Here is a 13,201-nt window from a genome sequence, read left to right as displayed (position 1 = left end):
CAAGGATAGATCTTTTCAATGAAATAATAACTATAAATACATTTCTCAGAATTAAAGAAAATGCTTTTGAAAGTCAGATATAAAGGATTCAAAATAATTCCCAAACCCATAACTAAAGACACAGTGACATTTAACATTTATAGAAGTCAATTCTGGCAATGGTCAAAACCACTCGTGTGCTTAGCATTTTAAAACCATTTGGGAGTCACATTTTTTAAAGAGTTATTTACTTGAGACATTTACACAGAGAGAAGGAGAATAAGAATTACATAGAGAGGAAAGATTCAGAAAGAGAGAGGTCTTCAATCTGCTGGTTCACTTTCCAAATGGCTGTGAAGCCAGGAGCCAGGAGCTTCTTACAACTCTCCTTCATGAGTACTGGGGACCAAAGACTCCAGGTCATCTTCCCCTGCTTTCCCTAGATCACTAGCAGGAAGCTGGATTGGAAGAGCAGTAGACAGAACACCATGCGAAGCCCATACGAGATGCAGACATTTCGGCTTTACCCACTACATCACAGCGCCAGTTCCAACACATTTTTTCATAAAGTTTACCTTTTCGCTCTGGATCCACTGAATTCTGGAACTAAACAACGAGATTAGAAATCTGAGAGCATATTAATGGTTTTGCTTTTTTAAATGACTTGTTTTGTCTTGTTTTGTTTTGTTTTCCTTGGAGCAGGGAGATGAGGCAACAGTTTGAAATCTGGTCACTGAAAAAATTCTCAAGGGTCTGAAGGACTTCCAGGAATCAGTTCACCACAACGTGTAAAAAGTCTCAAACCGAGACCGCCATATTCTCTCCAGAAAATAAACTAGCATCTCCTGTATGAATGAAAAGACAGTCCATGCTTCAAGAAGTGGAGGAACGGGTACAAAGACCTATGTTTTTTTGTGTGTGTTTCATATTAAGAAAGTGTATTGCAGGACATTTCTTTTTTCAGAAGATTTATTTTTTTTTAGTTTTTATAGGAAAATCATATATACAAAGAGAAGGAGAGACAGAAGTCTGTTGAATAACTCCCAATGTGGCTGCAATGGCCAGAGCTGCGCTAACCCGAAGCCAGGAGCCTGGAGCCTCTTCCAGGTCCCTCACACAGTGGCAGAGTCTGAAGATTTGGGGCCGTCCTTGACTGCTTTCCCAGCCCACAAGCAGGGAGCTAGATGGGAAGTGGGGCTGCCGGGATTAGAACTGGCACCTATATGGGATCCTGGCACATGCAAGGCAAGGAGTTTAGCCACTAGGCCACCGTGCCAGGCCCAGGACATTTCTAACTTCTACAAAAGCAGCAGGAAAAGTACAAGACGCTCCCTCACAAGCATCCCAAAATCCAGCTGATCCTACTGAGACTTCTAGCAACCCAGGTGCTGAAGGCCACCTGCATCCCCTCCTGCACAGACGCCTGGCTTCTCACATTTCTCCATCACTGATACAGGATGCTGTTTTTTGAACCTTTAAGGTCAGTTTAACTCACCTCTACTCTTTCTAGTATCAAAAAGCTACTTCTCTCCCATTATCCCTGTCCACTTAGGGTTCCACTTTATCCCTTTAGGTCTTTTTGTGGGCAGGAATGGAGGTCAAAAGTGGGATTAATGCTCCATTTTCAAGCAGATACTGAAAAATCTCTTAAACTGAGGCTTTCTTTCTCATTAGCTGTGCCATTCTTGATTATATTTCATATATGATACACTTTTAAAGATAACAATAACAACTACCTATCATGTTATTATGCATGTTTATATACCTTGATTCACATGCATCAAATCACTTACCATATCTAACACTTTTCACTTCGTTATACTACAGTTACCTTACCCCACAGTTGAGTGAAACACACATGAAGAGCTTACCAGCCACTCAGGAGATGCAAATGGGACCAAGAGTGACCCTAAAGCCCAGCTTCCAGATTACTGTGTATGCTTCCATTTTTCACCTTCTAAGTCACATCTCAGAGTTCCAGGTAACTGAACATAAGACATATCTACAACGTATGCCATGGTAACTAACTCTTGCTCCAATCCCACAGGTTCAAAATCAAGAAAGTATCTGAACCAAGCCAGGCAGGCCTGGGAATCTGTGAATGGTGAATGAGAGGTGGCTTCACAGTTGCTGAACAGATGGAAGATGGCCCATGCTTCATGCATTGGAGGAGAAGATATAAATACCTGGTGGGTTTGTCATATTCTTTTATTTTCAAAAGTTGTTTTGTATTACTCCCATCTACAAAAACGAAGGAGAATTACACTAATGCCCTTTCTGCCAAGGCTGAGCCCTTGGTGAGGTTAAATGACACACTGGTGGTAGCTAGACAGGAAGCTCACGTGCATGGCATGTGAGAAGCCCTTCCCCTGTGCTGAGGGGCCCACCGACAGAGCTATTCCAGATGTGTGCCCCTTGGAAGCCTGCAAACTCTGGAAAGCTGGCAGTGCTCATTCCTTTAGATGCACACTCTGCAGCCACGTGTGCAGCAAGCACAGTCTCTCAGTGGATCCTTCAGATCCCTGCGCATTGCGGAGAACACCGCTGGTGTTGCTGCAGTGCAACCTGGCTGTGGGATCTGCTTTTGGATCCACTTGAAAAGGAACTTCTTGCTTTACCCATGTGATACGTGTGTCTGCTCCCTCAGTGGAGATGATACGCTAACAGTTTGTCAGGATGGTCCCACCATGGCTATCTCTGAAATTAATATCCTTTACGAGTATTGAATATTCTTAGAAAAATCCATCAGGTTTTCAGTTTTATAAAAAATGATACCAAAAAAAAAGGCAAGAAAAATTACATCAGAATGTGAATGGAAAAAAAGTTTGCAAAGAGTTCTGAGGGTTTATAAAGGAGATGGCATCAAAAATGTGGAGCCAAATCCTCCAGCAAACATCAAGGGGCTGTCCACTGTCACATACAAATCTGTTCCAAGCATGAAGATAAAATGCTTCCTTTTAATTCTATAGCACACTTATTTATATGCACTTCACAGAAGCATGAGCACATGGAAATTGAAAAAGAGTTTCTAAAAATGTAATGGAAAGAGAAAAAAAATTACTTACTGTAGACAGTGTTTGAGCCACGTATTCGCCCTCCATTTTGCTCAGACGTATGTTTGTGTCCTCAAGCAATTCTTGAATATTTTCAGTGTGTCGCTTTTGAAGATCAAACTTCTCCTTTTCCATTTCTGCTACAGCATTGTGGAGCTGCACGACGCAATCGAGAGTGAATCCTTTCACTACGGTACATACTATTTTGTCATTCAGAAAATAAACGTTTTCCTGTATTCCCTACTCAAATATATGATGAAATGCCCAACGAAAGATATAAAAATCTACAAATAACATTTAAAGTAAAGCTATCATACAAAGAACATGATTAAGAAACACGGTTTCCTCCTTTACTTTCGGGAACTGCCCATCTCAGCGGCTAAGCCGAAGGGGAGGCTCTGGATTGGGTGAGCACATCAGTCCAGCACTGCCACTAAGCGACAGCAGTGCTCATCTGAAACCAAAACACACCAACAACCAAATACATCATGGGTCACTAATATCTTCCTTTATCATTTCATTTATATAAATTCTGCACAACAGCAATGTGGGAGAAAAATGCTTTCTCCTCAACCAAAAGACCCAAGAAACGACTTTTAGCTGATTTACAATCTGCGTGTGAGCAGACATCCTGACCACATTTGTAAGTCGGACAGAGTGAGCAGGATGACTGGGCACCACTCGGTTCCATTTGCATGACATACGTAGATCCTTACTGACAGACCTTTGTGTTTATATTTAAATGCATAAATCTTTCACACAGTGAAGTAAATTCATGTTTTCTAAAATATTTATTTATTTTTATTGGATAGTCAGAGAGAAGGAGAGACAGAGAGGAAGATCTTCCATTCACTGGTTCACTCCCTAAGTAGCTGCAATGACTGGAGCTGAGTCAGTCTGAAGGCAGCAGTCAGAAGATTCTTCCAGATCTCCCACATTGGTGTAGGGTCCCAAGGTCTTGGGCTGTGCCCTTCTGCTTTCCTAGGACACAGGCAGGGAGCTGGATAGGAAGCAGGCCACTGGGACATGAGCCAGCATGTGCAAGGCGAGGACCCCAGTCACCAGGCTAATGCACGGTAGGTTTCATTTAGTGAAAGAGAGAGAGAAGCAGGGAAGGAAGGAAGGAAGGGAGGGAGGGAGGGAGGGAGGGAGGGAGGGAGGGAGGGAGGAAGGAAGGAAGGAAGGAAGGAAGGAAGGAAGGAAGGAAGGAAGGAAGGAAGGAAGGTAGGAAAAGAAAGAGCAAGCAAAGCCAAACATAAGAGAATGAGAAGTTTGATGGTTGGCTTTCAAAGGGGACTGAAAATTTATTCTCCCATCCCTGTGAGCACTTTATCTGCTTTGAACTCCTATTCCCTACATTTACCCCAGGGCCACCCCAGAGGTGTGGCAGTCAAGAGCCCAAATAGGTCTACATCACTTATTTGATGCACTGTCCTTGAACAGGAAGGAGATATGGACATGACAGGTAGTGTGGAAAGATGATTGACTAGAAAGATAACTGGAAAACAAGGTAAACTAAAGGAGATTAGAAACTAGAAGCAGAATACAAGCAATAATTCTGATCATAGCACAGGTGAGACCCTGGGGAACTTTTCTTTCTAAATGAACAGGAGCAGTTAGGATGGCTCAGAAATAGCTACACACAAGAATGTTGGGTTTCACAAATTTAACACAGGCACTTTTAATGATTTCTAACAGGTCCTCAAACATAAGTAGTCTACCTTCCATTTTTGCTAAAACATATTTTTTCTTTTTTATTATTTATGATATAATTCAAAAGGCTCTGAGATTTCTCTTACCACCTCTCCAAATCTCCACCCCTGCAAATATTTCTATATTATTACAATGGTACAGTTCTTTATAAACAGTCATAAGCCCATCGTTCTGCTATCTAAGTGTATCCTGATATTGCGGGCAATGACACTAGCAGAGTCCAGCATCCTATTCTCAAGATATATCCAAAAGTTACATTGGGAGTCCATCCTTGAACTGGATGTAGAGGTGCTCACTACCTTTTAGACTCACATCTCGATATGCTAGTCTCCATTACACAGTTATTATATATCCCCTTAAATGAAAGGCCATAATAAAATATTAACAACAGGAAGAAAAATATAAATTTACAACACCATGAAGCTTAATAACATGCTTTTACATGACCAGTGTGTTGCTGAAGAAATTAAAAAGAAAATCAAGAACCTTCCTGAAGAAAATGATGCTACTGTATGACCTATGAGTCAGTGAAGAGTTTAATGAGAAAAAAAAATTGTTTTGAAGAAATGAAAATAAAAACAAAACACTGAAAATCACAAGATACAGTTTCCATTGATCTTTATTAGTGAGATATGTTTCCTATAGGCAACAGACAGTTGGATTTTGTTTTTTGAGCCAGTCTACCAATCTATGGTGTTTGATTGATGAGTTTAAGCCATTTATATTCAGGGTTAATATAAATAGGTGGTAATTTGGTTCTGTCATTTCTGCACCTTCTGGGACTCCCAAAACTCTTATATTTAGCCTTTTCATAGTGTTTCATACTTCTTGAATACTTTTTTTTTCAGTTTGAACTAGATCCATCGCCAGCTTTTTAATCACTTCAGCAATGTAACAAGAACTATCTTCCAATTCTGAGACTCTTCCTTCTGCCTCACTCATTCTATTGTTGAGAGCTTCCAATGAATTTTTAAATTTGATCTATTGCACCCTTCATTCTTAATAATTCGGTTTGATTTTATTTCAGTGTTGCTATTTCCTGTGTGATATATTCCTTAAATTCCTTGAATTCCTATAAGTGCTTCTCTTCTCCTCTATGTAACCTCAGTTAGCTCTGAGGTTGGCAGAGGCTTTTACTCCTTTGCAGGCGAGTCTTCAGTAATATTCATTGTACCTCTGCCTCTTCTTTTGCTGTTGGTCACTGTACTTCTGGTTAGCAGATTCTTCTCCTTAGGACAGGTTTCCAAGTTATGTCATCCTCAGGTTTACACTTTAATTTTACTGATTGCAGTGATACCCAGTTCTTTGTTTGTAGTCACTTGTGCCACTCCCTCTAATGAGTTTCAGTTCTTGGCTCCGGTGTTAGGCTTTCACTCTGGTCTCCAAAGCCTTTGCTCCTGACTCACCACTCTCCACCTCCTGTGGCCAGGTGCTGAGGCTGCACCATTGACTTTACAACTTTCTCCCACTTCTGGTTCGAGCAGTTCCCAGGATTAGGGAGACATCAGGTGTCCTAAATAACTGGGATGTTGGTGGTGCTGATCTTACCAGAACCTGCTGGCTGTTAGATCTGAGGGCCACATGGATCTATTTTTTGTGGGACCCATAGGATGCCAAAGTGAGTATTATTTTCCCTGTGGGCCCAGTGCAATGCACTGAATTGGAAATAAGTTCACTCCCACCTTAGCATATACAGAGCTTACTATTGTCCTTCCAGTACCTCAGCCTTTGCCACACAACACAAAATGGTGCCAGATGTGGTACTGATGGAGTGTGAACTGTGAAATTATTTCCTGTTCCTCCATCACCTTCTTGGGATCTGCTGCTCTTTCTCTGCTGGTGGTCAGATCAAACAAATCAGCAAGACAGACAGTTCTTTGCCTGCATTCACCTCCTGAGCTCCTGGTGAACTCTCCTTCTCACCTGGCTGCTGCTGGAGCCCAGATCACCACTCACTGACTGCCGTGGGGCATCTGGTCACTACAACACCACTCCAGTGTCTCTGCTGCTTCCCTGTGTCCATCAGTGTCCAGTGTCCCCCTGCCATGGGTCTGTTCTCCCCTGTTTCCTGGAATCTCCTCTCTCTGCTTCAAGCTGGCTAATGGTTCTCTGTTTAAACATGTCTTTACCCTATTCCACCATCTTGATTCCTCCTAAAATAAATATATATATATTTTTAAACCAGTGTCATATCTAATATTTAATAGTTACTAAGGTGATAGAAGGACATAGCCAAGCCCACAGCACCTAATTCTCAGCACTCTTTCAAATATATATGTAAAATGATCCAAATATTAGTGACACTGTTTCCATAGATGTAAATTTCTACAATAATATCTAGTCTACATTTTGTAATATTTTAAATTTCAGAAAAGAAATACAAAAATGACTCAAATTCAAAATTAAACAGGATAGAGTTCTAGAAACTATCCTACTATTAGTTTCATAACAATTTTTGCTTAAAATATATGGGATATCATTTAAAAATTCAAAATAGGTACACTTAAGAATTAATCAAATATATTTTCTAAATGAAAACTACTTTTGGATCATAGACTTCCATAAGAAAATATATGTGAACAGTAGTTATTTCTAGAAATTTGTTCTAGGATTGATACTTCCATTTTATTTTTTCATATTTTTCTGTATATTCTATAATGCATATTATTTTCATGCTAAAATATTACTTAAAAACAAAAACTTTCATATTTTCCATGCTATTTGAAGTAGCTTACCTTTTTTTCCCAATCATTTTTTAGAGATTCAGTACTCTGTTCACATATCTTTTTTAGCTCTGAAATCTGGTTTTCTTTAGTCTCTCTAATGACTTGACAGTCGCGTACAAGGATCTGAACTGTCAAAAATGAAGAAAATATAGTTAAACCAATTCTATTCGGCACATAAAATTTGACAATATAAAACATGATGCATCAATACATTTTTAATTTAATTTTCATCAAGTCTTCTTAATTCTCTCTTCTAGAACATCCCTTATCCTTTGCTATTTTTTTTCCATGCCCATCACCATGAATGGCTTGGATGGAGTTCATCAGCACTCACTGCAGAGACAACATGAACAATGTGCCAGCTTCTCGTGTCATCCCCTCATCCCCCAGCACATGTGTGGTGAGTGTGCTCCCTGCTTTAAAATCCCTGTAGTTCTCCTTCCCTAAAGACTCCAGGGAAAAGCCATGCATAAGGAACACAGCTTCTCAGGACCCACTCCTTCTTCTGCATCTTCAGCCAGTAATATTAGGACATTAACCCAACTGTACATCTCTGAGGATGTACTGTGATAGATCCCTGCTACTGGGGTTGGGATACGATTATCCCTTAGAGTTCATGTTACAGGCTTGGTCCTTAGTGAGGTAGTGGAAATATGAAAAATGCCTGGTGGAAGTGCTTAGGTCAAATGGATGTGGGTTCTAGGAGGGCTGGTGGGACTCCAGTCTCTGTGGCTTCCCATTCTCATTATGTAATCTCTCACACATGTGTTCCCACCATGGTGCCAACTGCCATGATGTGACACAGCCAATCACCAGGGCTGATACCAGGTTGCTTGTACTTTAGGCCTATGAAGCCAAACTAAACAAACTCCTTTAGAGAATAACACATGTCAGGTACTTCATTATAGTTAAGAAAACAGAACAATACACATCTACTTCCTGAGTACGATCAGATGTTGACCTGAAATGCATTCCACCACTAACCAAGTGTCTATTTCTTTATAACCAGTTTCAACCACATTGCTTTCCTTCCAGTGACAGAAACTCCTGTTTTACCCCCAAGAACCTTACATGTTGATCCAATAAGTCCCATTATAATATGTTAAAAATGTTTTCCTGATTGCTCGTTAACAAGTCTATATTCTCTGAGAAGAAAGGCGTTTCAGTGTTTTATCCACAGAGTGTAACAGTGCCATACAATCAAGTACCAAGGAAGACAAGTACTCAATGACACACAAAGACTTTTCTTTAAGTTATACTTGCTCCTAGACACTTTAAGATGGTTTCCAACATTTTTGTGATTGAAATGTTTTAGGTTATATAAAATATTTCCCATATAAATGATTTATATTCCCTTCTGCTTTTTAAAATTCATTTAAAGTATCACTAATTTAAGTGAAAATCTGCATGTATTCAGTTCATCTGGAAGATAAAATAAATCAAGCTATATTTTTATTTGGATATTTACTTGCACTGAACATTATTTTCTTAGCTAATTGAATATGTTTTTATTAATCTACTAGCAGATAGCAAAATTTTAATAAGCATTTCCCTAGTAATTTCTTCCAGTTCTGTTCTCACTGCTGCCACTTCAAGCCCTTATGGTACAACTGAGAGCAGCACAGACACGTACCATCTTCAAGTCAGATGAAACTTTACTTACCCAGTTTCCCATTTGTAATGAAAAACAAAACAACACACACACACACACACACACACAAGGCCTGAGGCTTTCCTGATGTCATATACCAGGCACAGAAAAGCAGAACTGGACTCAGAGCTATTTTCTTACCTCTGACTACCATAACAGACTAGGAGGTTTAACACAGCTGCCTACCAGACTACTGCTACTATAACAGAGATCCTAAAACTCTCATCTCAGGGGCAGGTGTTGTAGCATATTGGATAAAGCTGTTGACTTGTGCTATCAGAGCCCCACAGTGAACACCAGTTTGAGTCCTACCTACCCCACCTGCAGTCCAGCTCCCTGCTAATCTACTTGGGAAAGCAGCAGAAGATGACACAAATGCCTGGGACCCAGAACCATGGGAGATCTAGAGGGAGCTCTAGGCTCCTAGCTTCAGCGTGGCCTAGGCCTGGCCTTATCGGTCATCTGGGGAGTGAACAAGCAGATGTAAGACCTATCTTTCCTCTCTTTATTCAAATAAATAAATCTTAAAATTGATAGTCACAAATATTTTTGGCTCCCTTCCCAGCACCTACAGAACAACGTTGAAACATCTAAATCTGAAATTCAGCCGCAAGTCAACCATCTCAATCATTTTAAATTCATCTCTGAATAATTAGGGAATGCACTATAGCTAAATAGTTTTTAGTCTCCTTTCTACAACCTACCGACTTCACAGAATTCTTATAAGTACCTGGAATCCTACTCTCCAGTAGTCATATCTTACAAAAGTGCTCTTCTACAAAAAAAAAAAAAAACTTTTTTCAACAGTCTACCTTTTGGTTTAGATATTTGAATCAGAATCATTAATTTAACACTTGGATTCTTTCTTTTCCTTCTGAATGATGGCAAACACTTGTTAAGGTTTTTTTCCCTATCAATCACAATACTAGCACTATGCAATAAGCCTTAAAGCTCACATATCCATTTTACCGGATGAAAAGGAATAATCCCCTTTATCTTCCTTATGATAGGCGGTAAACATGAATTCTATTGCAGCCCACAACTGAGCTACAGCAGCTATTTGCCAATGAAGAAAAAAAGACTAAGAACTGACAAGTACCTGCTTCCAAAACTCAGCAAAACTACTGGTGCCACCACACGACACTGACACAGTCAACCAGCTCTAAACCATCATCTAGAAGCCACTGATGGAAACCCACATAAACATCATCTCGCTCTAGGAAAGGCTCCCCATCACATCTTACTTTTCTCCATCACCAAAGAATAAAATGCAAATGTTATTGAAAAATTTACATAATAACATAACATCACCTTTCTTTTCAAGCTTTCTAATAGTCTCCTCAGTTTCACTTTGCTTCTTTTTGTATAAAATTTTCAATTCTTCTATTTCATTATTCTTTCGTTCTAAAATCTGCAAATAAAATGTGTTAGTACACTTTATTATACAAAACACATTTTTAAATGAGCACAATACTTTCCCAAGTTCAACTCAGTTAATCTAGCAAATGATTTATCCAAAAAACCCTGAAACTTCTGGCTCCCAGCTTTCAACCAGACCAGCTACGGCCATTGCAGTCATTTGAGAGTTGAACCAACAGTTAGAATATATCTCGCTCTGTCTCCTTCTCTTCCTCTGTAACTCTTTCAAATAAAAATAATATGTCTTTTAAAAGAAAAAGAAAAATTAGAAAGTTAGTAAAAGGGCAGCTTTGAGGGAGGGAGGATGAGGTGGGAAGTATCATTATCCTCTTAAAACTATAAATATGAAATACATGAAATCTGCTCCCTTTATGCAAAGATACAGCTTGAAACAATGGAAGGCCTAATCTCGGTGGGCTGCATATAAAAGGAGTCTTGTCATCACTGTCAGCTTTACTAAGGATGCAATCTATACCAACAGAACTGATATAAAAAGCTCCTTTTAAATGAAAAAGAAAATGTAATTACTAGAAAACTGAAAGAATATTAAGACAAAATGAACCCAAGCATTTACAGTTGAGATCCTATTTCAACTTTAATGAAAGGCAATGACAGAAGGCAGTTCAAGAATTACAAGATAGCCAACTTTAAATAAAGAACTGAAAGGTAATGAGAACACAAGGATTGAAATAAACATAAGGTTTGGCAAATGAAGGTTAAAATTCAGCTTTTGCAGAGATATTACCTTTGCAAATTCCATTTTTTAACAGGACCACCTTTAAGCATCTACGTAAGTGGATCAATAGCTGAATGCATGGATACTCAAAACACCTAGAATATTCTGAATATTCAATGGAAATAAATCAGTAAGTAATGCATATCATACCTTCTGAACATCAGCATCATGTTTCTGTTGCAGTTTAAGTTTTTCTTCATGAAAATTAGCTTCCATCATTTTTGACTTCATGTCCAACTTCAAGAAAATATTTAAAAGGTGTTATTTACTTTTCCCAGTGGCAAAAAAAACCCACTGATTTAAATTAAAACAACTCTATGACAGACAGTTTCATCTTCTACTTTATTTTGTAAGCACAAATCACACACCACATAGCCTAGCATATTAATTATATTCTTTAAAATACTTTCAAATTGAAAGTCTTCAACAGGAAATTTCACTTCACAGCCAAACTGACCATCCTAACACAGACTCATGAGTTTTCCTCTTCTCCAATCAAAACTATTTTTAAAAATCATTTTAAAGTGGCCCTTTGTATTTACTTTGAAACCTACGCAGTGTTTTAGCCTCTGCTGTTTTTCACGTCAGTGTCTTCGGGCAGCTTTTGTTTCACATTTATGCGTTCAGAGAAATGGCCAAGCATTGCCAAATACACACTCTTTCAACTGTTTCCCAGTTGTCTCTTCCAGCATCAGGATGCACCTGAGGTGGTGACGCCATCTCTTTAGCACCTTCCGTAACGCTTACCTTTTCCCGAGCAGCACAACATGCACTTCTAACTTTAACCCCACTAACAGCAAGCATTATTACTTTTGTACATCATCGCTTCTACATAATTCTTCTTTTGATAATTAAAGAAAATTATTTTTACCTCAGTTGATTGTGAAAGTTATATTCAATGAAATAATTTAAGTGACCCTATTTAAATTAGTACAATTCATAATACAAAGTCAGCAGTCTGCAATCTTCAAGAGATTTTTGTTTAATTGTAGAAATTCATTAGCAAAATGTTTTTTAATGTTTTTTTTTTTTTGGAAAGTCAGATTTACACAGAGAAGCAGAGACAGAGACAAAGATCCTCTGTACACGGATTCACTCCCCAAGTGGCCACTAGGGTGGAGCTGCGCAAATACAAAGCTAAGAGCCAAGAGCTTCTTCCAGGTCTCCCACGGGGTCCCCGACTGCTGTCCCAGGCCACAAGCAGGGAGCTGGATGAGAAGCAGGGCCACCAGGATTAGAACCGGTGCCCATATGGAGTCCTGGCATACGCAAGGTGAGGATTTACACCAGACCCAGCAAAATATTTACTTATAAACTTGAGGCTTACTTTCTTTATACTGTCAGTTACTGTTAAGCACATATCAACATATCAAAATAAAACCCTAAAACCTTACAAAAAAAAGTTAACATCAAACAGATTCATAACAACTTTTATAAGTTGATGAATAGTGGATAAGGAGACAATTATTGATTTACTAAGCAAAGGCAAAAATTCTTAATGTTTCTATTCTCTTGCCTCTAAACCATGTTATTCTTTTTTTATTTTTTCATTTTTTAAAGATTTATTTGTTTTTATTGGAAAGGCAGATATACAGAGAGCAGGAGAGACAGAGATGATTCACACCCTAAGTGACCGCAATGGCCAGAGCTGAGCCAATCCGGAGCCAGGAGCCAGGAGCTTTTCCAGGTCTCCCATGCAGGTGCAGGGTTACAAGGCTTTGGGCCATCTTCGACTACTTTCCCAGGCCACAAGCAGGGAGCTGGATGGGAAGCAGGGCCTCCAGGATTAGAACCAGCAACCTTATGGGATCCCAATGCATGCAAGGCTTGGACCTTAACCACCAGGGCTATTGTGCTGGGCCCCATGTAATTCTCCTCAATTCTGCATAAATAGGTACAGGTGAACTAATTCCTGGTGAAGGTC

General features: G+C 39.3%; 1 protein-coding gene across 1 annotated transcript in view; it reads right to left on the bottom strand.

The window, feature by feature from the left end:
* The window catches only part of CEP112 (centrosomal protein 112), a 362,513-nt gene that overhangs the window by 289,031 nt on the left and 60,281 nt on the right, over positions 1–13,201 (bottom strand). Inside the window, exons 8-11 of the mRNA XM_040989545.1 lie at positions 11,428–11,514; positions 10,434–10,533; positions 7,481–7,599; positions 3,045–3,188 (exon numbers count right to left, since the gene is read on the bottom strand). Coding sequence (XP_040845479.1) covers positions 3,045–3,188; positions 7,481–7,599; positions 10,434–10,533; positions 11,428–11,514 — 450 coding nt within the window. The remainder of the gene's footprint in view (positions 1–3,044; positions 3,189–7,480; positions 7,600–10,433; positions 10,534–11,427; positions 11,515–13,201) is intronic.

Source organism: Ochotona curzoniae, unplaced genomic scaffold (genome assembly GCF_017591425.1).
Source record: "Ochotona curzoniae isolate NIBS_2020 unplaced genomic scaffold, NIBS_Ocur_1.0 contig_523, whole genome shotgun sequence".
In the NCBI taxonomy this organism is placed as follows: domain Eukaryota; kingdom Metazoa; phylum Chordata; class Mammalia; order Lagomorpha; family Ochotonidae; genus Ochotona; species Ochotona curzoniae.
The sequence above is the reverse complement of the archived record's forward strand: the minus strand, read 5'-3'. Positions and strand labels throughout refer to the sequence as shown.